This window comes from Phacochoerus africanus, chromosome 2, assembly GCF_016906955.1.
Source record: "Phacochoerus africanus isolate WHEZ1 chromosome 2, ROS_Pafr_v1, whole genome shotgun sequence".
Lineage (NCBI taxonomy): Eukaryota > Metazoa > Chordata > Mammalia > Artiodactyla > Suidae > Phacochoerus > Phacochoerus africanus.
The window spans coordinates 124,658,808-124,682,148 of record NC_062545.1 but is presented as its reverse complement, the minus strand read 5'-3'; the positions used below and the strand labels follow the sequence as shown (position 1 = coordinate 124,682,148).

The window sequence follows — 23,341 nt, the reverse complement described above, 5'->3', positions numbered from 1 at the left end:
CCAAGAAAGCTGAAAACACATGTCCACAAAAAAACTTATGCAGGAATGCTCATTGCAGCATTAGTCATGAAAACCAAAAAGTGGGAACAGCCCAAATGTCTTTCAACTAATGAAGGGATCAACAAAACATAGTATATCCAAACAATGGAATATTATTCAGCCATAAAAAGGAATGAAGTACCGACACATACTACAACATGGATGAATCTTAAACATACTATGCTAAGTGAAAGAAGTCACACACAAAGGGCCATATTATATGAAGCCATTTATATGAAATTTCCAGAATAGGCAAATACATAGACACAGAAAATAGATTAGTGGCTGCCAGGGGCTGGAGGGTGTGATGGGGAGTGACTGCTAATGGGTAAATGGCTTCTATTTGGAGTGATAAAAATGTTGTAAGACCAGACAGTGGTTATGGTTGCATAATTATGAAAATATACTAAAAGCCATTGACTTGTACACTTAAAAAGAGTGAATTTCATAGTATGTGAACTATATTTCAAAAAAACTGTTATTAAAAAAACAAAGCCCAGATGCAGAGGGAAAACATTTGGCTTTTCCCTCTCAAAAAAAATTTTTTAAATCATCTTTCAAGCACTTCTGAAGAGAAAGAAGCATATATCTTGAGAGGTTTCCATATAAAATATTTTAAGTTCCAGAAGACTGACATCTAAATGGAGAAGCTTCAATTATCTGAAAAGTTCAATGATTTACTAGTGATGTCAACTAAATGAGCTTGAGTATATCAGGATTCCTACCGGTGGTGTTCACAGCATCTGTGGGCACCTCGTTCAGAGGAAACAGTTCCCCCACGCCCCACCCCCAGCTCACTTAAACAGTTGAAGGATGACTCACAGCATTTCTGCCCTTTCACTTTTTCAGGGTTGCTCAGTGTGTGTAGGAAGCATTAGCTCACTAGCAGATGAGCCACCTCAAAACCTTTCTGGAAGTCAGCAGGGTATAAATCATAAATAAATATATTACCAGTGAGTATGCACAATACTTTCCTGGAGGCCTCCAAAATCAATACTCGCTCCTTGCCAGGAGCGAAGGGCCTCCGCCGCAGTGCCGACGTCCCACCTCATCCTTCCGCTTTCTTCTCCTCCCCCTTCCCTCTCCCCCTCCACCTCCTCCTTCTCTTCACAGCTGATAGCCTAGTTAGAAAATCCGATTCTCACATTTTCTGAAGGGAGATTTGGAAATTCACCACACATGCCAGACCAGAATCTCTTTAACTTGTGTCCCGCTGGGCTTCGCTGCATGGCTCTCTCCCCTCCGCTTTTCTACACCCTGTGAGGTCCATTCTGAACATTCCCTCTGCGAAGCACTCATCACTGATCTGGGCACCACGATGTGACCCTTGAAGTCTTAGCGTGGATGTTCACCGAATTTTGCAGGCTGTTACTGTTTGTCATGAAAGATAAAGAATTTAAGAGCTGGTGTTGAAGAAGGGTTTCTTTGTTTTTCAGTGAACAGCTTAGAGCTAGCGAGAGGGATTAAGATTTTTTTAAAAAAAACTGGATCTGAAAGGATTTTAAAGAGATACTTGAAATAACTCAGGTCCGGAGAATCCAGCATTATGTTGACAGGCATGTGTTAGCCCCTACCAGTGGTCTACCATGATGTGTGTGACAGGGAGTCAGTGGTGGGAGTGGATATGCAGTTAGAGCCACCCTAGGCATTTTAGGCATTTCTTTCAAACTTTCAGTACTTCCAAGATATTTTATTTTCAAATCAAAAATTTTTTCTAAGTATCTTTAGCCTGAACAGCAACTATAATACCCTTTCAGAAACCAAAAGAAAACCAGCATAAAAATAGTTGAGTCTCTGGTCAGGGTTTGCCTGCATCCCACCCCATAGGTTCCATTCCCAGCTAAGTACCAGGCCTCGCTGTGCTCCCCAGCAAAGCCACTCATGGGAGTGGAGAGGAGGCCTGCCCAGGAATATCCCCCACCAGTTTGCACCTTCTGTTATCTTCTCAAGGGTGATCACATACAGCCAGTTTTGACTTGTAGAAGCTAAGCTGAAGCTGAATGGTGAAAAAGAAATCAAAAGCCTAAAATGATGTCATCCTTTCTAGCCTTAAATAAGCTAGTGTATAGACTAGAATGAACCAATTGCCAGCCAAAATACCAGATGTATTCAATTCCGGTGTTAGTCTCTAATAGAAATACATCAGACAAAAACCACAGGTTTTGCTTTCTAAGACAACATACATGCTCACATTGACAGACACGCCCCCACATACTGGGATGAGCTCTGGCAAGGTGGCTCATCTTAGCCAAGTCACTTTCACTTTCCTTGGGGACATGGTCTTTCTTGATGGATCTCTGCATCCCCAGGTACAGAATAAGTGGAAGAGCATGTTCCTAGACTGCGGACTGGGATCCCCTGGGACTGAGTGCACTCTCCTCCTGGGGAGTCCAGCTTGGGGAAGGAGCTGTGCGAGTGAGGAAGGCAGCTGAAGGACCAAAGACAGCAGGCTGATCAGCACAGGGAAGGACCAGGAAGTCAGGGAACTATCTCTCAACAGAGAAACGACCAAGAATGCAGCCCCTCATCTGAGACACTGCTTGGCCACTGAGGATCAGCAGATACTGACACATGAAGGTGCCCACATTTTCCAGTCAGAGACAAAGAAAGCATGCTGCAGAACAGGTGCCTGGTATACTCTCCATCTGTACCAACAAGTATGTCTGTGTGTCTGTATACATATGCAATGCTTAGGGGAAAAGTCTGAAAGAATACCAAACAAGCTTAACAGTGGCAACTACCCCAGAGAAGAGGTGTTTACCTTCTACATTGTTTGAATTTTCCCCAAAATAAGTAATTACCTTTGACATTTCAGAAAGTACAATAAAGAAAACAATAAAGAAAAAATCAGATTAAACAAAAAGAACTCAGAAAAGTTAGTCCTCAGAGCTCTTCCTCCCTTACTCTACTCCTGACTTTTCCATTTTAAAAAAATACAAATGAAAGGAAGGATTTAGAGTTTGGGATTAGCCATGGAAACCTAATATTTATAGGATGGATAAACAACAAGGTCTTACTCTGTAGCACAAGGAACTATATTCAATATCTTCTGAAAAACCATAATGGAAAAGAATCCGAAAAAGAACATATATGTGTGTAGCTGAGTCATTTTGCTATACAGCAAAAATTAACAAAACATTGTAAATCAACTGTACTTCAATCAAGTTTTTAAAAATGCAAATGAGAGAACTTCATTCACCAAGATCCAGGAGCACTGGGCAAGTAAGAGCTAAAACATGTCCAGTTTGTTGACTATGGAAAATAGGTATATAAAGCCAAATTGCTTTTGGTGGAGCAAGAAGAACATATTTCTAATACTTCATGTTATTGCATCTGAGGGAGATATGAATTTATTTTTGTGACAAACAAAAGCTACTTAGAATAAATTACATCTACACTTGGAACAAACTTATTTTATTTATTTTTTGTCTTGTCTCTTTAGGGCCATATCCTCGGCATATGGAGGTTCCCAGGCTGCTGCTGGGAACCGGAGCTGCTGCTGCTGGCCTATACCACAGCCACAGCCACATCAGATCCAAGCCACATCTGCGACCTACACCACAGCTCATGGCAACATGAGATCCTTAACCCACTGAGTGAGGCCAGGAATCAAACCTGAAACTTCTTGGTTCCTAGTTGGATTCGTTTCCACTGCGCCATGATGGGAATTCCAAACTTACTTTATTTGTTCAGTGTTTACAAAATGCTATGGAGATGCAAAGGGAACCCTATAAAATGCAGATTGTTATGAAGAGCAAAAAAGATAAGCTGGTAAAAATGTTGACATGTTGACAATAGTGGGGGGGAACTCAACCCGTGTGTGGTTTATAAAGGGAAAGGCTTAGGGCCATAGACGAGTTTCTAAATTTAACCTTCCATCCCCAGAGATATCCCTATAGTCATGGATTCAGTTTTAACTCCTGAAAGCAGAGTCTTGAATGGGTTCTGCATGGATAGTCAGGATATCTGCTGTATTCCGAGCTGTGGTTTTTATTTCCTAGTTTGCCTTTGGACAGTCTCTATTGGAGAGTAAGTACAACAGTCTCCATTAAATGCTGTCTGCTCTTCGGGGGCAAGATGTTGTCAAGTTTAGTAGGGGAAAAAAAAGTAGAAAGGAAAACATGCTCCTTGATTACAACTGTGCAACAAAGTGTTTCTACATGATGACAAAAATTGGAGCTGTATTGTGAGACATATCAATGAACCAAGTTGCCTCACTGTTAGCACACAATACAGCAATAAAACTTGGATAACTGATTAGGTTGCCACTTAATCAATTTGCTGCAGTACTGGAATGTCCACATCTGCTGCCACTATTTAAATTGTGGACTCACCAAGAATCCCATTGTATTTGTGTCATACTTGCAAAGGGCAGCTGTAATTGCTATTGAAATCACCTCATTTAAGTAGATTCTTTTTTGGCCATGACCGCAGCATGCAGAAGTTCTGGGGCCAGGGATAAAAACTGAGCCATAGCAGCAACCCAAGCCACAGCAGTAAAAATGCCAGGTCCTTAACCCACTATGCCACTAGGGTACTCCTCATTTCAGTAGATAGTAAACAAAATGATAAAATGAGAGTGTGGATTTTTCTATTCTGTTTTGTTTTTGCTGTTTAGCGCTGCACGTGTAACATATGGAAGTTCCCAGGTGAGAGGTCAAATCAGAGCTATACCTGCTGGCCTGCACCACAGCCACAGCAACACCAGATATGAGCCACGTCTACGACCTACATCACAGCTCACAGCAATGCCAGATCCTTAACCCACTGATTGAGGCCAGGGATCAAACCTGCATCCTCATGGATACTGGTCAGTTTGTTACCATTGAGCCACAAGAGGAACACCCAGATTTTTTTTTAAGCTACAATTTCTCTGAAAATTAAGTCAAAAGCTTTGGATTTTATGAAGGTAAATTTCTTTTAAAAATAATTTTAAATTAGATGTGGATAGACAACTCTAAAAGATTTTTTAAACGAAATTGATTCTGCACTCAGATGGCTTTGACGATGCCTCTAAGAACTCACCTCACTTTAAATAAACTGAAAGGAGAAATGTAAATGAGCAACCTTGAGTAGAATTTATGCAAGAATGATGAAAGGGGATACTAATCACTATATCTATAAAACTAAGAGAAAAGGCCTTAATTCTACAATATAAAAGCACATTTATATAAGTCTAATGTAAAGGTCAGAAGTATGCATGAAACATTTCATCAGAGAAGAGGCATTCTACTGTATATACTGTATAATCTTTTTTTTTTTTTTTGCTTTAAGTAGGACTTCAAGGTCAACTTTAACTTTTTTCATTTTTTAGTTTTATTGAAGTATAGTTGATACACAATGTTGTGAAAATTTCTTCTGTACAACAAAGTGATTCAGCTATACATGTACTCATACCCATTCTCTCTCAGATGCTTTTCCCACATAGATTATCACAGAATGTCGGGTAGAGTTTTGTGTCCTATTCAGCAGGTCCCCGTTGGCCAGTCATTCCATATACCTCAGTGTGCACATGCCAATCCCAAATCCCAGTCCATCCCTTCCCTCACCTGTCCTCTTTGGTAACCATAAGTTTTCAGAGACTCTACTGTATAATCTTAAGAAATACTCTACTCTTTACCACCCTCAAAAATCACCTATATTCTCTCTGCCTCACTGGGATGACTATCAGATAAGGATGCCCAATTGCTTGGCTTGGCTCACACAGCACACCCTAGGCCTGATGCTCGTCCAACACCCCCCCCCAGCCCCTCCTCCTGCATGGCACCTCCCTCTCATCTAGATGACTCTCTGTGACTCAAGCTCTACAGGTGGGAAATTCAAACTCTTACTTCCCCTCTCAACTCTGCTTCTCCTCCTCTGATCGTCTGTGTCATCTATTGGCGGGTCCTCCCACCCCATCCCAAGCCTTTTACCTCAAAACCTCAGGCAGGTTGGATTGGAAACTGCCCTCCCTCTTTGCCAACCCCATCACATTTTTCCTCCACAATGTCTCTTCCAGTGTTTCTTTACTTCACTCCTTCTACCTAGACTCTAACATAAATACTTCTCACCTTCATTACTGCTATAGTAGCCTTCAAATGGGCTTCCCCACCTCAGTAATTCTGTTCTCCAGCACAAATGAATCTTCGTGACTTGTCTTAAACATCAAAATGCCTCAGCCATGTATATATATATATATTTGTCTTTTCAGGGCCACACCCACGGCATATGGAGGTTCTCGGGCTAGGGGTCGAATAGGAGCTGTAGCCACTGGTCTACACCACAGACATAGCAATGTCAGATCCAAGCCACGTCTGCAACCTACACCACAGCTCATAGCAACTCTGGATCCTTAACCCACTGATTGAGGCCAGGGATTGAACCTGCATCTTCATGGATACTAGTCAGATTCATTTCCGCTGAGTCATGATGGGAACTCCCCTTCAGCTTGCTATTTAAAGACTGCTCTATATAATCCAGCTCAAATCTCAGTTTACTCTCCACCAATTTTTCCCAAGCAGCCTCTACTCTAGCTAAATTGAAACCAGTGCTCTCTCTTGTATATAACCTGTATTTCCCTACCTATGTCTCCTCCACCTGGAATACTCCCCCCCAACTTTTTTTTGTAATCCCCGTGGTTAGACTTCTATCCAACATTTAGGGACCATCTCAAATGCCATCTCTCTTGGGATCCTTCCCTGACCACCCAGCTAGATGTTGTCTCTGCTTTAAGAGTTCAGTATGCTGATGCATCTCACTATTTTCCATAAGTAGATAGCATTTTCCACCTTATATTATGATTATCCATCTCTTAGTTTCAACCGAAAGCTCCATCAGTAGAGTTCTGTAAAGTGAGTTTCACATAATAGTTCCATAAGAGGCTGATCATTAAGTGTAAAAGTGCTACTCTAGTTCCCACCTAAGAAATTGCAGTCAAGATGGAGAAAAATGGATGTGCATGAGAAACATCCTAAAGGCGAAATTGGCAGGACTTGATAACTGAAGGCCATGTGGAGCAGGACAGAGTGAACTTCTGACTTGAGCAACTGGGAGACCCATTCACTAAGGGAGCAGCGGAGAGAGTAGAGGTGCAGGGTATCCACCACTATGCTCAGCTTGCGATGTTGAATTTGAATATCTTAATGGAGAGGGAGAGTAAGAAGATAAATGGCCAAACCATGGCTCTTTCTCAGCTCTCATCTTCCTTGAATTTTCCATGGGTTTGACATACTTTCATCCAACCTCTCTCTCCTCACAACTCTCTCCTCCCTCTCCCTAGGTGACCCTGTCCTCCCCCCATCCTGCTGCTGGTTTCATCACCCTGGCCTCTTCTTTCTCCCCATCCATAGAACATTTCAATATGGCATCCCCAAGGCGCTCTTCCCTCTTGCTCTACACCCTCCCTTTGGTAGCCTTGCCCACTCCCTGGGCCTTGATGCTGTCAGCAACGAAAATAATTTCTGCTTAGTCCTGACTCTTCTATTTTCTCCTGGAGATTTCCACCTGGATGCTCAGGTCATAGGACATGTGAAACGGAATTCACCCCGGCCCCCAAGCCCTTCCTGCCTCCTCCCTTCCTCATCAGCAGGTCTTGCATCTTTCCTCATTTCTACCACCACTGTCTTTATTCCCAGCCTGCTTCTCACCTGGATTCCCCTTCTCTAGCCTCCCTCCTTTTCGATCCTCTCTGAGCACTGCTCATATAATCTTTCTAAAACATACCACTGAGTTTGCCATTCCCCGAGTCAAAAAAAATATTCACTGGTTTTCTGTTGGAAAACCCAACTTTTCAGATACTATACACTGCGTTATAGCATCAATCCACTGTCCAACTGAGTCAAATTAGTCACTATTCCACAAATACATTCTCCATTTTTCCACCTCTCTTGGTTCACCCTGTCATGCTCTTTGCCTAGAATGTTCTTCTTCCATCTCTGTCTATGGAGACTCCACCCATTTCTAAGACTCAGTTAAGATGCTTTGTCCTTCGTAAAACCTTCTCCAATCATCTCAAATGGAAGGAGTCCCCTTTCCTCCCTGAATTCCCACCTTACTTGTATCACTTTGGTGTCATTTATTATGCACTGCCTGATATTACAGGAATTTGTGTGGACATCTCTGTTCTCCCTTCATACTGTAACCTCCTCGAGCAAGATTACATCTTACAAAAGATATAGTGAAAAGAGCACTGGCGTGGGAGTCACAGATCTGAATTGTACTTCTTGCTCAGCCACTGATGATCCCTGTGACCTTGGATTGTTTGACTCCCTATGAAACTGAACTTGGTAGTCAATGTATCAATCTGAATCCTGAGTCCAGGGTTAAAGGAGTCATGCTGAGAAGAAAGGACAGGGAGGAACAATGTCTTTCAAAGACCTTTCAAGGAGTTGGCACTAGGTTAAAAAAAATGTTTGAATTATACATTTCACCATTTCCCAATGAATGATTCATATAAATTATTCTCTCATGACATTGAGGGGAAAAAATCTAATTTCTAGGGTTATGCTTATAAGCACACGGGCTTTTTGTTCAAGTTGCTTGCTTCCTGGCACTTCTTTCCCTCTAAGTAGAGGAAGTTTCCAACCCCAAGGCAGGCACTATTCTTAAAATCTACTTGTAAGTTAGCTGTTAAAACTCTGAAGAAATGAAGATACTGGTAATGGTAGGATGCCATGATTAGGATATCAAGTTAGCCTAGAAATGCCGTTTAGCCCAGAGCACACCTGAGTTGAGGTGGAATCTGCTGCCAATGTGGTCAAACCTGATCTACTTTAACAATGTCCAGCCCCCACTCTCATTCCCACCACCTGAGGGCCTGGTATGGCAGCCACAGGAATGTTGTGTGGAGGAGAGAGAGTGAACTATAATTTTGAGAGAATCTGTGGACTGTGAATCGGATGGACCTCGAAATTATCATACTAAGTTAGTCAGACAGTGAAGGAAACATCATATGATACCACTTATATGTGGAATCTTAAAAACAAGATACAAATGAACTTATTTGCAGAACATAAATAGACTCACAGACTTTGAAAAAGTTATGGTTACCAAAGGGGAGAGGTGGGAGGTGAGGAGGAGTGGACTGGGGGGTTGAGATTGGCATATGCACCCTGGGGTATATGGAATGATTGGCCAACAAGGACCTGATGTATAGCACAAAGAACTCAACCCAATATTCCATGATAACCTATGTGGGAAAGGAATCTGAAAGAGAATGGATGTGTGTGTGTGCATAATTATATTACTGTCAATCAACTACAAGAAAACGTTTAAAAAAAGAGAGAGTAAAGAAGAAAATGAGAAGCAGCTTAGGTTAGATTTTCAGGAGTCAAATGCTAAATCAGGTGTGAATTCTTCCACTCATTATTACTTCCTAATGCACAGCCCAGGCCTCCCTGCTTCATCCTGCTGCCTCAGGATTTCTCAGCCTCCAGTACCATGGACACTTGGAGCCTAAGAATTCTGTGTTAGGGCGACTGCTCTGGGTGTAGTGGGATGTTTAGCTGCATCTCTGGCCTCTGGTCACTAAAAGCCAGTAGCACCCCCTCCTCTCCTCCCCTGCTACGACAACCAAAATGCCTCCAGGCATTGCCAGATGTCACCTGAGTGGCAAAGTCATCCCTGGCTGGGAACCACTGCACTAACTGAACTCAGCAGAGGTTCCTGAATTTTCTGTGCATCAGAATCACAGAGGGAGCTTGTTTAAAATGCAGGTTTGTGGGCTCCAGCCTCAAAGATTCGGATCCAGCAAGTCCAGGATGGGAACAGAGTGGTGAGGCAGAGAATCGGCACTTTTAGAGAGCATTTTTAAACAACATAGTTGGCTCTCAGCAAACTGTGGGAAATGCTGCAATAAAGATTCAATGTAAAAAATATTTTTCCGTAAGCAAAAGCTTTTCACTCTGAGGTAAGAGGAACCCTGATGAATCAAGGAGTAGTAGGCAACTTTAGAGAAGAGAGCAGAGCTGCCCTGGTGAGTACCTTAGGAGAGGCTAAGGGAAGAAATCTCCACCAGGGTGGCACTGCTGGCCAGGAGGAAAGATGCCAAAGGATCTGTGAAAACGCCAAAATCAAATTTATAGTCTACTTCTTTATTTTTTTTTTTTTTGCCCAAAGTCACTCCTAGACCTTTGAAAGATTATCCTCCCTTCACCTGAGACCCACCATGTGGCAAGCTGAGCTTTTCACATATAGTTTCTCATTTAATCCTCTCCCTAACCATATGAGCAAGCTTATCAACCTTTAAGGTTATCTCTCTAGGAAAATGAATTGTTTCAAAAAGCGACATACAAACCAACTTTACCTGACACATCTTCACAAAACAGGGATGGCTCTTACTAGTACTGGAGCTGCACTACTCTTAAAAACTCTGTAACTGAGAGTTCCTGTTGTGATTCAGCGGGTTAAGAACTCAACTAGTATTCATGAGGATATGGGTTCCATCCCTGGCCTTGCTCAGTGGGTTAAGGATCCGACGTTGCTGTGGCTGTGGCGTAGGCCAGCAGCTGTACCTTCAATTCGACCCCTAGCCTGGAAATATGCACAGGTGTGGCCCTAAAAAAACAAAAAACAAAAAACAAAAAAAACCTCTGCAACCTTCTTGGGATGTGAAGAGATCCTCTGAGGTGAAAGGCCAGATCCCAGCTTCATGGGTCTCACTCAGCCCAAACCTCCATCCACTGCATAAAAGAAGCCTTGCTATGTTGCCCAAGAAGAAAACACTGTCAGTTTCTCTCCCAGGTATTCTGGGTTGGGAAGTGAAAGATAATGTTACAGGTGCAGAGGCAAACTCGGCCACCTTCAGGGGTCAGACAGTCGACATAAGTGAGTGAAACTGGATGGGGCTGTGGCTCAGTACCCAGCTCTGGTAGTCTGTTGACATGTGAGATGGCTGGCCTGGTGCTGCCAAGTCTTCTAAGAAGCCAGAAGTCCAGAATTTGATATGGAATTTCTTGGTTTTTAAACGTTGGCACTAAATAAAAAAAAAAAATTCTAATTTGACTAAACAAAATATGTCCCTAAACTGTGGCTTTATGACCTCCTTGTTCCAGATTCTTTTCTGGGTAGGCACTGCCTGTACTATGCATTCTTCTCCCTCTCTTCCTCCCTCTCTCAATCCCATGAACCTCTCCAGGCAATATAATTTCCAATGCTTCCCAAAGAATGCCTTCAGCCTCATTTTCCTTCAGAATCCTTGGCTGCTAGTGGCTTACCCTGAAAATGGGAGCAGCTCCTTCAACTTCATTCCCCTTTCTTAATCTTGAATGTTTTCAGAGTTTGGGCTGCCCTCTCCTTCTTGGGCTTGTTCTGGGTCCTTCCTCAATCATCGCCCCTTTGGCTGCTGGTTGCTTCTGTATTTCCCATTGAACTTGCTTCAGCCATCTATCATCTCTGTGCTTCAGAGGCGTAAGTGGGAAAGGGATGAATGGATGATATCGCTGGGTCTTTATGCATTATGGCCCCTCAACCTGCATCCTGGCCAGGCTCCAGGGACATGTGAGAACTCTGGAGGGAAATGGTTGCAGGCGCAGCTAGGGAGGCTGGATTCTCAGCAAGGGGCTCCCAGAATGAGTAAAAATGGTGGTCTAGGCACAGGGACACTCTTGCCTTCAGGGGACCACTGATAAACAATGAACCGAAGATCAGAGGTCTTTCCCTCATTTAGGTGCACAAAACAAGTCCCTTGATTCATTATGTGATCCTGAGATTGGGGGACAAATAATGACCAAAATTGAAAGTATTGCCAAACAAGCAAGAGAGGGCTTGGTGTTGGATTTCTTATAATTTTAAAACTGTAATTTTTTTGTCTTTTTCTAGGGCCACACCCATGGCATATGGAGGTTCCCAGGCTAGGGGTCTAATAAGAGCTGTAGCCTCTGGCCTACACCAGAGCCACAGCAACACAGGATCTGAGCCGCATCTGTGACCTATACCACAGCTCATGGCAATGCCAGATCCTCAACCCACTGAGCAAGGCCAGGGATGGAACCCGCAACCTCATGGTTCCTAGTTGGATTCGTTAACCACTAAGCCACGACAGGAACTCCTAAAACTGTATATTTTAATGATATATCTTATACACCTGAGTTTATGGTTGCAACTTCCTTATCATCATTATGCTATTAATAAATTTTCATATTATGCTCCCTACAAACGTTCCCAATCAAAAATCCATCCCTACTCTCTCACAAAACTCCTGCTTCAGATACAATCTTTGCATGTAAGGGCTATGTATGCAGCCTTGAGGCCTGCATCTGATCTTGATACTTCATTACAAATACAACCAGACCTCTTCTAGATCCAAAACTTGTATCTCTTAGGAGAGGGGAAGAGACCCCACCTCTCACATGCCTGCTCTGCGGAGGGATCTGTGGATGGCCTTGCCCCATGAGCTGTGTCATTTAGATCACACTGCTCATGACAGAACTGTCACTGGGAAACAGGGTTGGTTCAATCCAATCTATGTGATGACGTGGTGTTGGCTTTTAAGTATTATGGAAATGGAAATGAGAAGAAAAGCCACATTAGGGAACTGACCCGAAGAGTTTAAGAAGATAAATGAAATGGGGCTGTCCATGCATACTGTACAGGTCCTGATCCAAGTAGACATGCTGTCACCCACAGGGACCTCCATAAACAAAAAGGTAAAACAAAAAGTCAAAGCCAATGAACTCCAGGTTCCTTGCTACTCTTCCTTGCCCTCTTTTTCCTTCTCGCTGCAGCTGCCAGCCTACACCAAAGCCACAGCAACACAGGATCCAAGCTGCCTCTGTGACCTATATCACAGCTTGCAGCAGTGCCAGATTCTTACCCACTGATTGAGGTCAGGGATTGAACCCACATCCTCATGGATACTAGTCAGGTTCATAACTCACTGAACCACAATGGGAGCTCCCTCACTGCTTTTTTAAAGACAGTTTTCCTATTAGAAAAAAGTCTTTATTCTGATCTTTTTCAAAAAAAGACATACACTCAGCATTTCAACAAGGTAGACATCTTTGGCATAGTGTATTTAGTTCGGGGAGTGAGGAAAGGTGAAGCAAGATAGGGGTAGAAAATAAAATGTTGGAGACAGAAGGGGAGTTCTTGTCTGGGCTCTGCCACTAAGTCTCTGTGTGGCTTGGGGCAAGTCACTTCACATCTCTGAGCTTCCTTCCTCAACTGCAAAATGAAAGTTTTGGACCTGGTGATCTCTAAAACTCTTTCTTCCAAGTAATGCTCTAGTAGTTAGGACTGGGCAAAGACTGGCTGGATCAAGCGATGTGTGAAGATTTAAAGAGAAGAGGGGAGTTCCCGTCGTGGCGCAATGGTTAACGAATCTGACTAGGAACCATGAGGTTGCGGGTTTGGTCCCTGGCCTTGCTCAGTGGGTGAAGGATCCGGCGTTGCCGTGAGCTGTGGTGTATGTAGGTTGCAGACGCGGCTCGGATCCCGCGTTGCTGCGGCTCTGGTGTAGGCCGGCGGCTACAGCTCTGATTAGACCCCTAGCCTGGGAACCTCCATATGCCGAGGGAGCGGCCCAAGAAATAGCAAAAAATAAAATAAAGAGAAGAGGAACAACAGGTCAAATCTGCCAGGATTTTCCTTAGTTCTAGAAGAATCTACTTTTACATCTATTTCAAGAAAGAAACAGGAAGGAAATATAATACCCTCAATGCCAAATTGTCAGTTTCCGCTGGAATTATTTCCCCCGCCCACCCATATTATGTCTCTTAACCACCAATAACTTAGGAAAAAAAGAAATTAGCAGAGGTAGAAAGCCACCTCCCCTGGCTGTGGGCACCTCTTCCATACCACTCATTCTGCCTTTATTTTGCATAAATCGTGGGTCAGCCTCTTCAAGGATTTCCCAGAGTTAGAAATCTTCCTCTTTCAATGTTAGAGTTACCAGACTGTCTATGTGCATGGCATGTCCTTTTGCTCATCACTTTTGTCCAGAGAGAACAGAGAACAGTTAACTCCTGCTGCTCTTACAGACCTCATATTGGATGCCAAGTCCCAGCATGGCCCAGCCGGCTAGACCATGTGAGCCATGGTCCCAGAGTGAGGCCACCATCATTCACCCTGGCCTGCCCCCTGGACCTGCCCCCTGGACCTGCCCACCCTCTGCTCCTCCCTGGAATCCCACACTTGGATGCTGTTCCACATGACTCCTTTTACACCATCTCTCTAAAACTGTGACTTTCTGCATCCACGCCAGTATAACGTTTCTGTTTTACTGAGGAAGCCACCTCGGGGTTGGTAAGAGGGTGCTAAGGACAGCCCGTCTCCTCTTTACAAAGACAGATGTTAAAAGTTATTTCCATATTGCAGTGGCTGTGGTGTAGGCCAGTAGCTATAGCTCTGATTTGACCCCTAGCCTGGGAACCTCCGTGTGCCACAAGTGTGGCCCTAAAAAGCAAGAAAAAAAAAAAAAGTATTTCCTTCAGGAAACCATCCTGAATCTGCTTTCTCTCTCTCTCTCTCTCTCTTTTTTTTCTTCTTTTTTTTTTTTTTTTTTTTTTTTAACAGCTGCACATACATGCAGCATTTGGAAGTTCCCAGGCTAGGGGTCAAAAGCTGAGGCCTATGCCACAGCCACAGCAATGCCGGATCTGAACTGCATCTGTGATCTGTGCCATGGCTTGTGGCAACACTGGAATTTTAACCCTCTCTGAGGCCAGAGATTTAACCTGCATCCTAATGGATACTAGTCAGGTTCTTAACCCACTGGGCCACGACAGGAACTCCCTGAATCTGTTTTCTAACCAAAAGAGATTCTAAGACTCTTAGAATTTCAGGCTGGACTTTCAGGATCTTAGGCAGCATTCTGTTTGAACTTCTTGTTTTAAATATGAAAAAAATGAGGTGAGATGACTCACCCAGGTCACACAGCTGGTTAACATTAGAATCATTACTTTAGCCCAGATCTCATAATTCCTAGGCCAGTGCTCACCTACAGAAAAGACCCTTTGGGAAAACAGAACATCGTAGTTCCATAGACCACATCTAGCATAGACAACAGACAATACTAGTCTAAAGGCTCAGTGTTAAGATACAACACTAGACAAGAGAAGACAGATGGTAAAAAATACACCGTGAGATTTACAAAGGAAGTCAAAAAAGATCATATTTGCACACAAAGGAGATGAGCCAAATACCCAAGAAAGTCTCTGTGGGCAAACATATTGCAAGACATTCTTGGAGACTGTTTGAGTCCAATTACATCGCTCAAAAAGTTAGGCAGTTCCCATTGTGGCTCAACAGGTAACGAATCCAACTAGTATCCATAAGGATGTAGGTTCGAGCCCTGGCCTTGCTCAGTGGGTTGAGGATCCAGCATTCCCATGAGATGTGGGGTAGGTGACAGACACAGCTCGGATCTGCCATTGCAGTGACTGTGGCATAGGCTGGCAGCTGTAGCTCCAATTTGACCCCTGGCCTGGGAACCTCCATATGCCTCAGGTGTGGCCCTGAAAAAAAAAAAAAAAAAAAAGATAAATTGAAGTCAGAACCTATGAATGGGGCCTTATTTGAAAATTGAGCCTTTGCAGATATAATCAAGTTAAAGATGAAGTCATAATGGATTAGTGTGAGCTCATCCAGTGACTGGTGTCCCTGGACACACTAGAGAGAAAGCTCTGTGAGGATGGAGGCAGAGGCTGGAGGAATGTTTCCATAAGCCAAGGAATGCCAAGGATGGCTCTCAGCCACCAGAAACTAGAAGCAGCAATGAAGGATCGTCTCCTAGAGACTTCAGAGAGATCTGGCCCTGCCCATAGCTTGATTTCAGACTTCCAGCTTCCAGCATTTTGAGAGAATACATTACGTTTCTGTGTTTGTAAACCACTCAGCTTGTCCTCCTTGTTACAAGGGCCCTAGGACACTAATACAGTTTTGGGAAAAGGAGGGGCTGGGTGGGGCTGAAGTGAGGAAACTGAAATCATGCAAAGGAGTGCCAGCAGGCAAGTTTTACCAGCAGGTTGGTTCCATAATAAAGCTCTCCTTCCTCTGCGCCACCCCATTCACGAATTTGCAGGACTGCCAGACTTGCTCAGAGGTAAGGGGAGAGGGTGGGAAGAAGGCAAGCACTGGGATAAGACAGTCCTGGCTTTCAAGCCTCAGTCAGCTCCTTAAGTTGCAAAGTAAAAGGTAGACTACAAACTCTTGGGGTCTCAGTGTCCTCACCTGGAAAAAACAACCTCTCTCCAAGGGTTGTTCTGAAAACTACCGTGCTTACCTGTGGCAGTTCCGTCAGAGTTTCTTTGCCTCTGCTTCATTTAGTCTCTGACCTAAACTATAGGCAATCTGGGGACTGGGCGTGGGAAAGGCAACTAAACACCTCCCAGGTGGAGAAAGGAGCCTTAGTGCTTTTAAATGCCAGAGATGGGGCTGCTGTACTTTATCTATGAAAGTTGTTAAGAGAGTAAATCCAAGAGTTCTTATCACGAGGAAAAACATTTTCTTTTCTTTTGTATCTATATGAGATGATGAATGTTCATTAAATATACCGCATAATTGTTTCACAATTATATAAGTCAAATCATTATGCATACACTTTACACTTATATAGTGCTGTTACGTCAGTTATATCTCTGTAAAACTGGAAGAATAAAAAATGCTAGTGATGCAGCACCTTCAAGGCCACAGAGACCAATTCTCTCATTTCAGAGATGAGACCACTGGTCATGCTGTATGTTTTCCACAGTCACCACACATAGACTGCACTGGGTACCTAAGAGACCTCTTCATGAATGTTTATGGCTGGATGAAGTGATTTGGGAAGACCTCATAAAGAAATGAAACAATCTTATGGCAGGAACAAGTGGTCACCACTTGGCCACATTTAATAGATTTCACCCACCTCACTACTTTGTTCAGACTCAGTCTGGCTGTCCATTTCTTTATTTTATTTCACTTTATTTTGGCCATATGCATGAAATGTGGAATTTCCCAGGTCAGGGATCAAACCTACACCACAGTTGTAACCAGAGCCACAGCAATGACGACACCAGATCCTTAACCCACTGAGCCACCAGAGAACTCCTGGCTGTCTCTTTCTAACTTGGAATCTCTCAAAGAATGGTTTGCTAGCTCACCTTCCTTGAGAGAACTTCAGAGGGTTCAAGGTCTGAGCTTAAAAGAAAGTTACTCAAAATAGGTACTCAGGGTTAATGAAATATTCTCAGCTGTATAAGTGTTTTTTGGTTTTGGTTTTGTTTTGTTTTGTTTTTGCTTTTTAGGGCCACGCCCAAGGCATATGGAGGTTCCCAGGCCAAGGTTCTAATCGGAGCCACAGCTGCCAGTCTGCCACAGCCACAGCCACAGCAATGCCAGATCTGAGCCGACTCTGAGACATATACCACAGCTCATGGCAACACCGGATCCTTAACCCACTGAGTGAGGCCAAGAATTGAACCCTCAACCTCATGGTTCCTAGTCAGATTTGTTTCTACTGCACCACAAGGGGACTCCTCAGCTGTATAATTGATTTTGCATCCTAAGACCAAAAGAAGAATCACTTTTAGAAGGGTAGTTAACCCAAAGTCAACTCTAACTTAAGAGCAGCTGGCAAATACAGTCCCTCTTGTAAAGTCAAAAGATGTAAGAAAACAAAATAAAAAGTAGCTCTAACTGGGCCATTTTTACCCAGGAGGAATATAGTACCCTCCATCTCTACCCAAGTAACTGCCTTTCTTGCTTTTTCTGCTTTATTAATCACTAGCACTTAGCACCTGTGACATATTATATGTATTTGTTTATTCAATCAGGGCTCATCTCTACTCACTGGAATGTTAGTTCCATGAGAGCTCAGGCCTGGTCTGTTTCAATTCACTGACACATCCCCAAGGCCCGGAACAGTTTCTGTCACATAACTGCTTCCCAATACATGTTTGGTGAATAGTTGAGTGAATGAATAAACAAACATGGGCAAGGAGAGAAGCAGTCACATCATGTGGATAAGAAAGTAGAATATGTGACTGTATTTTGCCTACAAGACGTGCCCCTATGTCCGTTAGCCATCAAAAATATCTCTATCACCTCACATCTGTTAGAACGGCTGTTTTCAAAAAGGAAACAAATAACAAGTGAACAAGTGTTGGTGAGGATGTGGAGAAAAGGGAACCCTCATACACTATTGTGGGAATATAAATTGGTACATCCACAGTGAAAAACAGCAAGGAGATGCCTCAAAAATTTAAAATTAGAACTACGGGAGTTCCCTGGTGGCTCAGTAGGTTAAGGATCCAGTATTGACACTGCTGTAGCTCTGGTTACAAGCTGTAGCCTGGGTTGGATCAATGGCCCGGGAACTTCTGCATGCCACAGGTGCAGCCAAATAAATAAATAAATAGATAAAAATAGAACTACCATAAGATCTATACCATCAATACCACTTCTGGATATCTATTCAAAGAATTCAAAACACTAATTCAAAACAATGTTAACTGCAGCATTATTTACAATAGCCAAGATATAGAAACAACGGAAGTGCCCATCAACGGTTGAATGGATAAAGAAGATATGGTATATGTATACAATGGAATATTACTCAGACATAAAAAGAATGAAATCTTGCCATTTGCAACAACATGGATGGACCTTAAGAGTATTACACTAAGTAAAATAAGTCAGACAAAGACAAATATCATATGATTTCACTTATATGTGGACTATAAAAAACAAATAATAAACAAACAAACCAAAACAAAACACACCCAAACAGAGTAATGTTAACCAGAAGGAAAAGGAGGTGCAGATGAGAGAGAAGTGAGTAAAGGGGGTCAACAGCATGGTGATAGATGGAAATTAAACTTTTGATGGTGAGCAAGCTGTAGTGTGTATAGAAGTTGAAATACAATGTGGTACACATGAAATTTATATAATGTTATAAATTTATAACATTGTTATAACACTAATGTTACCTCAATAAAATAAACTTTTTGAAAAGAATGTCTCTCACTTTTCTGCTCTGATCCCATCATCACCAAGCAACCTCTGATTTAAATTTTTCTATGTGCATTTTCCTACAGATAGGATCCCAATTTTGGTTTAACTTGCTACAATATTTTTCACTGTAAATTAATAGGTTGGCATTTCATTATTTAAGATGGGTTCACATTACATCTAAAAGAATTCTGGGGGGGCAGAATCTTGGCCAGGATGAAGCCTTGTGGTGAAAAGAGCAAAGAATGGTACACAGGGGACTTGGGTTCCAGAACTAACTCTCCTTGTGACTCATTTGTGTGGTCTTTAAAAAATCACTTCTCTGAGCTTCACTTTCTCCAGAGATGCACTGAATGTGTTACCTTCTGAGTCCCTTCCATCTTTTGAATTTAAGGCTCTATAAAAATTATTAAAGTAAGCTTTTCCATGGATTATGATTTCCTAAAAGAGGTGTTAACTGGTATTTCATGTCACTGTCTACTGGCAACAAAGTGTGGGTCATGAGTCAGTACTTTTCCTGGGGTCAGTTGCCATCGCCAGGGAAAGACAGATGGTGTCCTCATTAAAAATCTAAAGTACCAGTGGAGACATTCCCTGGGGAAAATGAGGATCACACAGCAACAACTTCATATTTAAAATTGTACAGGTGTGTGGGGAGGTGGCAGAAGGTACAAGAATGAAGGAAGGTCAAGTCAGAGGGTAGATGATGTCTAAGTGGTGGGAAGCCAGGTGCAGAGCATGGGTTTGGAGAGTCACATATTCCCATGAGAACCTGACAGATGCTTAAGCTTGACAATGGGAAGTAACCATGAACTTTCAGTAGATACATGAAACTATTTCCATTATGAGATGTATCACTGTCGAGGAAGACAAGAGCTGAATGTCCCATAAATTTATCTTCCCTGGGGGTTTCTGTTATCAATTCACAAGGCTGCCCCAAGCCTGCTAGCCCTGTAACCCTCCCAGTGTTCTTTATTTGGCCTTCTTAGAGATCTTAATTTTGTTTGTGGTACAGTTATTGGACTATCTCTCTTCAGATCAGAGTCCTCACCTGAGTGCTAGTCCTACACGACTGCTACCTACAAATTGGTACCACTTAGATATCATCACTTTAAACATAATATGTCAAAAGCAAGCTTAGCATGACCCCCTCCCCCACTCACTGTTTCTATCACCGACATCATTAATCCCATTCCGAGGCTTAAGTTTAAAATTATTTTTCACTCCTCACAACTCTCTATCAATAATCATCCACAACCTCCATAAACAACAATAACACACTCAGCAATCTACCCACTGCACACTGGTGTTCACCATTCTGCTATTTGTATTATGATCTGAAATGATCTGCTCAGTCACCCACAACTGTTGAGGCTTCTCACAGTCTCTGACATTCATCTCCTTTCTTTCATCTTCCCTTTCGTCCATGTTCCTATACCCCCATGCCTAAACTGGCAAAGTGTCTTTCTTATCAGCCTCCCAATCTCTAATTTTTTTCCCTCTTCACTCTGTCTTGAATCAATTCACAGACTGATCTTTTTGAAACCACTTTCATCAAGTCCTAGTTGGCCTATGAAGATTCCTGTTTCCCAGTGTCCACAACCTCCCCCTTCGGCATGAAGAGCTTTGGTCACCTGCTTCTCCCTCCCCAAGCTGCCTAAGATCTGTATTTGTCTGTGCACCAACAAAGTGCCAGCCAAGCGCTCCATTGCCCACTACCCTCTAGAATTCCCCATCTTGTTCTATTAACCCAGCATGATGCTCCCCGGCAGCCACCACAGTGACACCTGCCTTTTGGACTTGGCTCATATTCTTGCCCTGCCAGGAATCTCCCCCTTTCTGCCAATAAAGGTCTGATAGCTCTTTTAAGATGCACCTTCTCCTGGGAGTTTCTCATATGAATGAATCCCAGGCCACAACAATCTTTCTCTGAATTCCCTCGGCATTCTCATACCAGCTAGCTATTGCGAAGTATTGTTTTCTTATTATTATTTCACATGCATTTCTTGGTCCTCCCCCACTGAAATGTGAGTTCTAGAAGGGCAGAGGCCAAATCTTCTATTCTTCTTTCACCCAGACCTGGCATGGGCAAGGGCAAATACAAGGCCAATAGGGACATAGCTCATGAACAAGGCCCAAATGCCACAAAGTAGGCAATAAAGGTCAAAAAAAAAAAAAAAAGAAAGAAAAAAATGTGCACCAAAGACCTAAGACTAGCTCCGAGCACAAGCCATGTTTTGAGAAGAGATTGTTAAATGCTGAAATAGATTTTTTAAAATAATCCAAGTCTCTTAGACATCATGTATTCCTTTAGCACAAAAATCTCTACTGAAATACAATGGCCAGTATAATTTCCTGTGTCTCAATCACTAATCAGATTTGAAATTGTTAACTCAAATTGTTGCTCAACCCAGTGTAGATATCTCGGCTATCTCTATCAGAAGTTGCCCCTACCCCTGGCAACTACTACAAGTTAGCACCAATTCAGGCCCTTGAACCATACAGGCCAGATACTTGTAGGCAAACCTACAAACCCAGCTTCCCTCCTCCCCTCTGTCCAATTACACAATGTCTTATCCAAACCTAGAACTCAGACAGGTGATGTGCAGCCCTTGCAGAAAGCAGAGAAGACACCCCTTGCAAAAGTAGTGCAGACAGGAAAATGGACTTACCCTCACATAGTAGTTCATGCCAGTCCCCAACAGGTGCTGCAGAAAGTTCCTGTCCTGCCTGTTCCCGGGGGTTGGCGCCCCAGGGCGGGGAAGGGGACAGGCATCAGGAGTTAAAGAGGTCGCCCTGTGTCCCACCGAGTCCCGCTGAGGCGGAGGTGCTGCTGGCCCGGCCCTGTTTAGACTGGTTTCAGGGGAACCTGGGCTGCTGGGGGCCAAGTCCTGGCTTTCCTGGAGCTTCAGCCGAGGTACCTCTTTGGTACCCAAGCAAAAGTTTTTCAGACTCAGCAAGGTGGCTGGGTTGGCCAGCTTTACGCTGGCCATGCGAGGGATCAAGGTGCACAGTGGGGTGGGGCTCTCCTGAGACGCCAAGGTGGCATCTTCAGTCGGCAGGTGAGGTGCCAGGGTGGGGTAGGGAGGCTGCGGCGAGCCCTTGTTCCCGGCCGAACCTCCGGGGCTGCCTTCGTCCAAGGACGTGATGGACTCATTCCGAAAACGGCTGTACTTGGCCCTGTGCAGCATCCCGGGGTGCCCAAAGAATCCTACATACAGCACGAGTCCTGCCAGGCTGTCCTGACCGCGTTCTCGCATAGCCTTGGCAGTGCTGAAACAGGATACTGTTGCATAAATTGCCTCGTCGTCTGCCAGATAAACGGAAAGGAAAGCAAATGCCTCAACGCCCCATGCAACTTGAGGCAGCCACCTCTCCAACTCTGTTCTCGCCCTCGCCGGTCTGAGGGTGACAGCCCAGGGGAAAAAGCCTTCCCCGCCGATTCCAGTCCCTCCCTGGCCCAGAGGCAGCACCCGGTGTCCTCGCCTTGGATTCCTTGCTGGGAAAGCCTGGACTCAGCCTCGCGGCGGCAGCGAAAATCACTCACAGCCAACTCTCAGGCAAGGAGCCGGGCCGGGCAGCGGCCAGCGGGTCCCGCCGCATCGCTGGCGGTGTGGGAGCCTAGCAGAAATATTTAGCGCCCCCCACCCCCAGCCTCCCCTTCGGCATACAGGAACTTTCAAACCTGCTCCCTCCGGTTCCCACAGGGCGGGGCAAAGTCTGGCCTATTAACCCTTTATTTGTTCCAGGGATTGCTCACTTAAGAAAAAAAAAAAGGCAAAAAAGAAAATGTATGTAGGAGCCAAAGGCCCTGCTGCCTGAGTTCGCTTCTTCTGATGGCTTCCCTTTCTTGAAAGATCTTGCCTTGCATCCCGTCTGGGCCACAAGCCAGGAGTACTAGTGACAGGCGTTGCTTGGCTTTATCTCATGGACTTGCCATCCCTCCGTGATCCTCAGATCCCCTCCCAGCCTGCCCACCCTGGCTCCCCGCTTCCCTCCCTCCCTCTTGCACTCCTCTCAGAGCTTCTTTCAGAAGCCTATCTGCAACAGAAGGCTGAAATGTGCAGGATGATATGCAGTGTTGAAATTTTTATGAATGAACTTTGCTGAATGAATTTCTCTCTGTGTGTGCAAGCTAATAAATCTGTGAATGAAGCTGAGAATAGCTGTAATTGACGGATGGTCTCAGGGGTGCTTGGTTTTTAACCAATCAGGCAGCAGAGTGATGACTCATGCACCATAAATATACGAAACTAGTAGCCAGGAGAAATAAAATTGGAGGGAGAAAAGGGAGAGATTTTATTTTGTGATATGTGATGAAGGGGTTAAAGGGAAAGGCAATTTCTATTCTAAATCATCAGTAAGCTGGGCAGCAGCAGGTTAAAAGGTCCAT

The 23,341-nt window shown here is 43.8% G+C and overlaps 1 protein-coding gene across 2 annotated transcripts in view; it reads right to left on the bottom strand.

Annotated features, from left to right (window-relative positions):
* The window catches only part of SHC4 (SHC adaptor protein 4), a 142,896-nt gene extending 120,303 nt beyond the window's left edge, over positions 1 to 22,593 (bottom strand). For both annotated transcript variants that reach the window (XM_047766416.1, XM_047766417.1), the window contains exon 1: positions 21,621 to 22,593. In XM_047766416.1, the coding sequence (XP_047622372.1) occupies positions 21,621 to 22,208 (588 nt within the window). In that variant the 5' untranslated portion in view covers positions 22,209 to 22,593. The remainder of the gene's footprint in view (positions 1 to 21,620) is intronic.
* Positions 22,594 to 23,341: the final 748 nt, after the last annotated feature.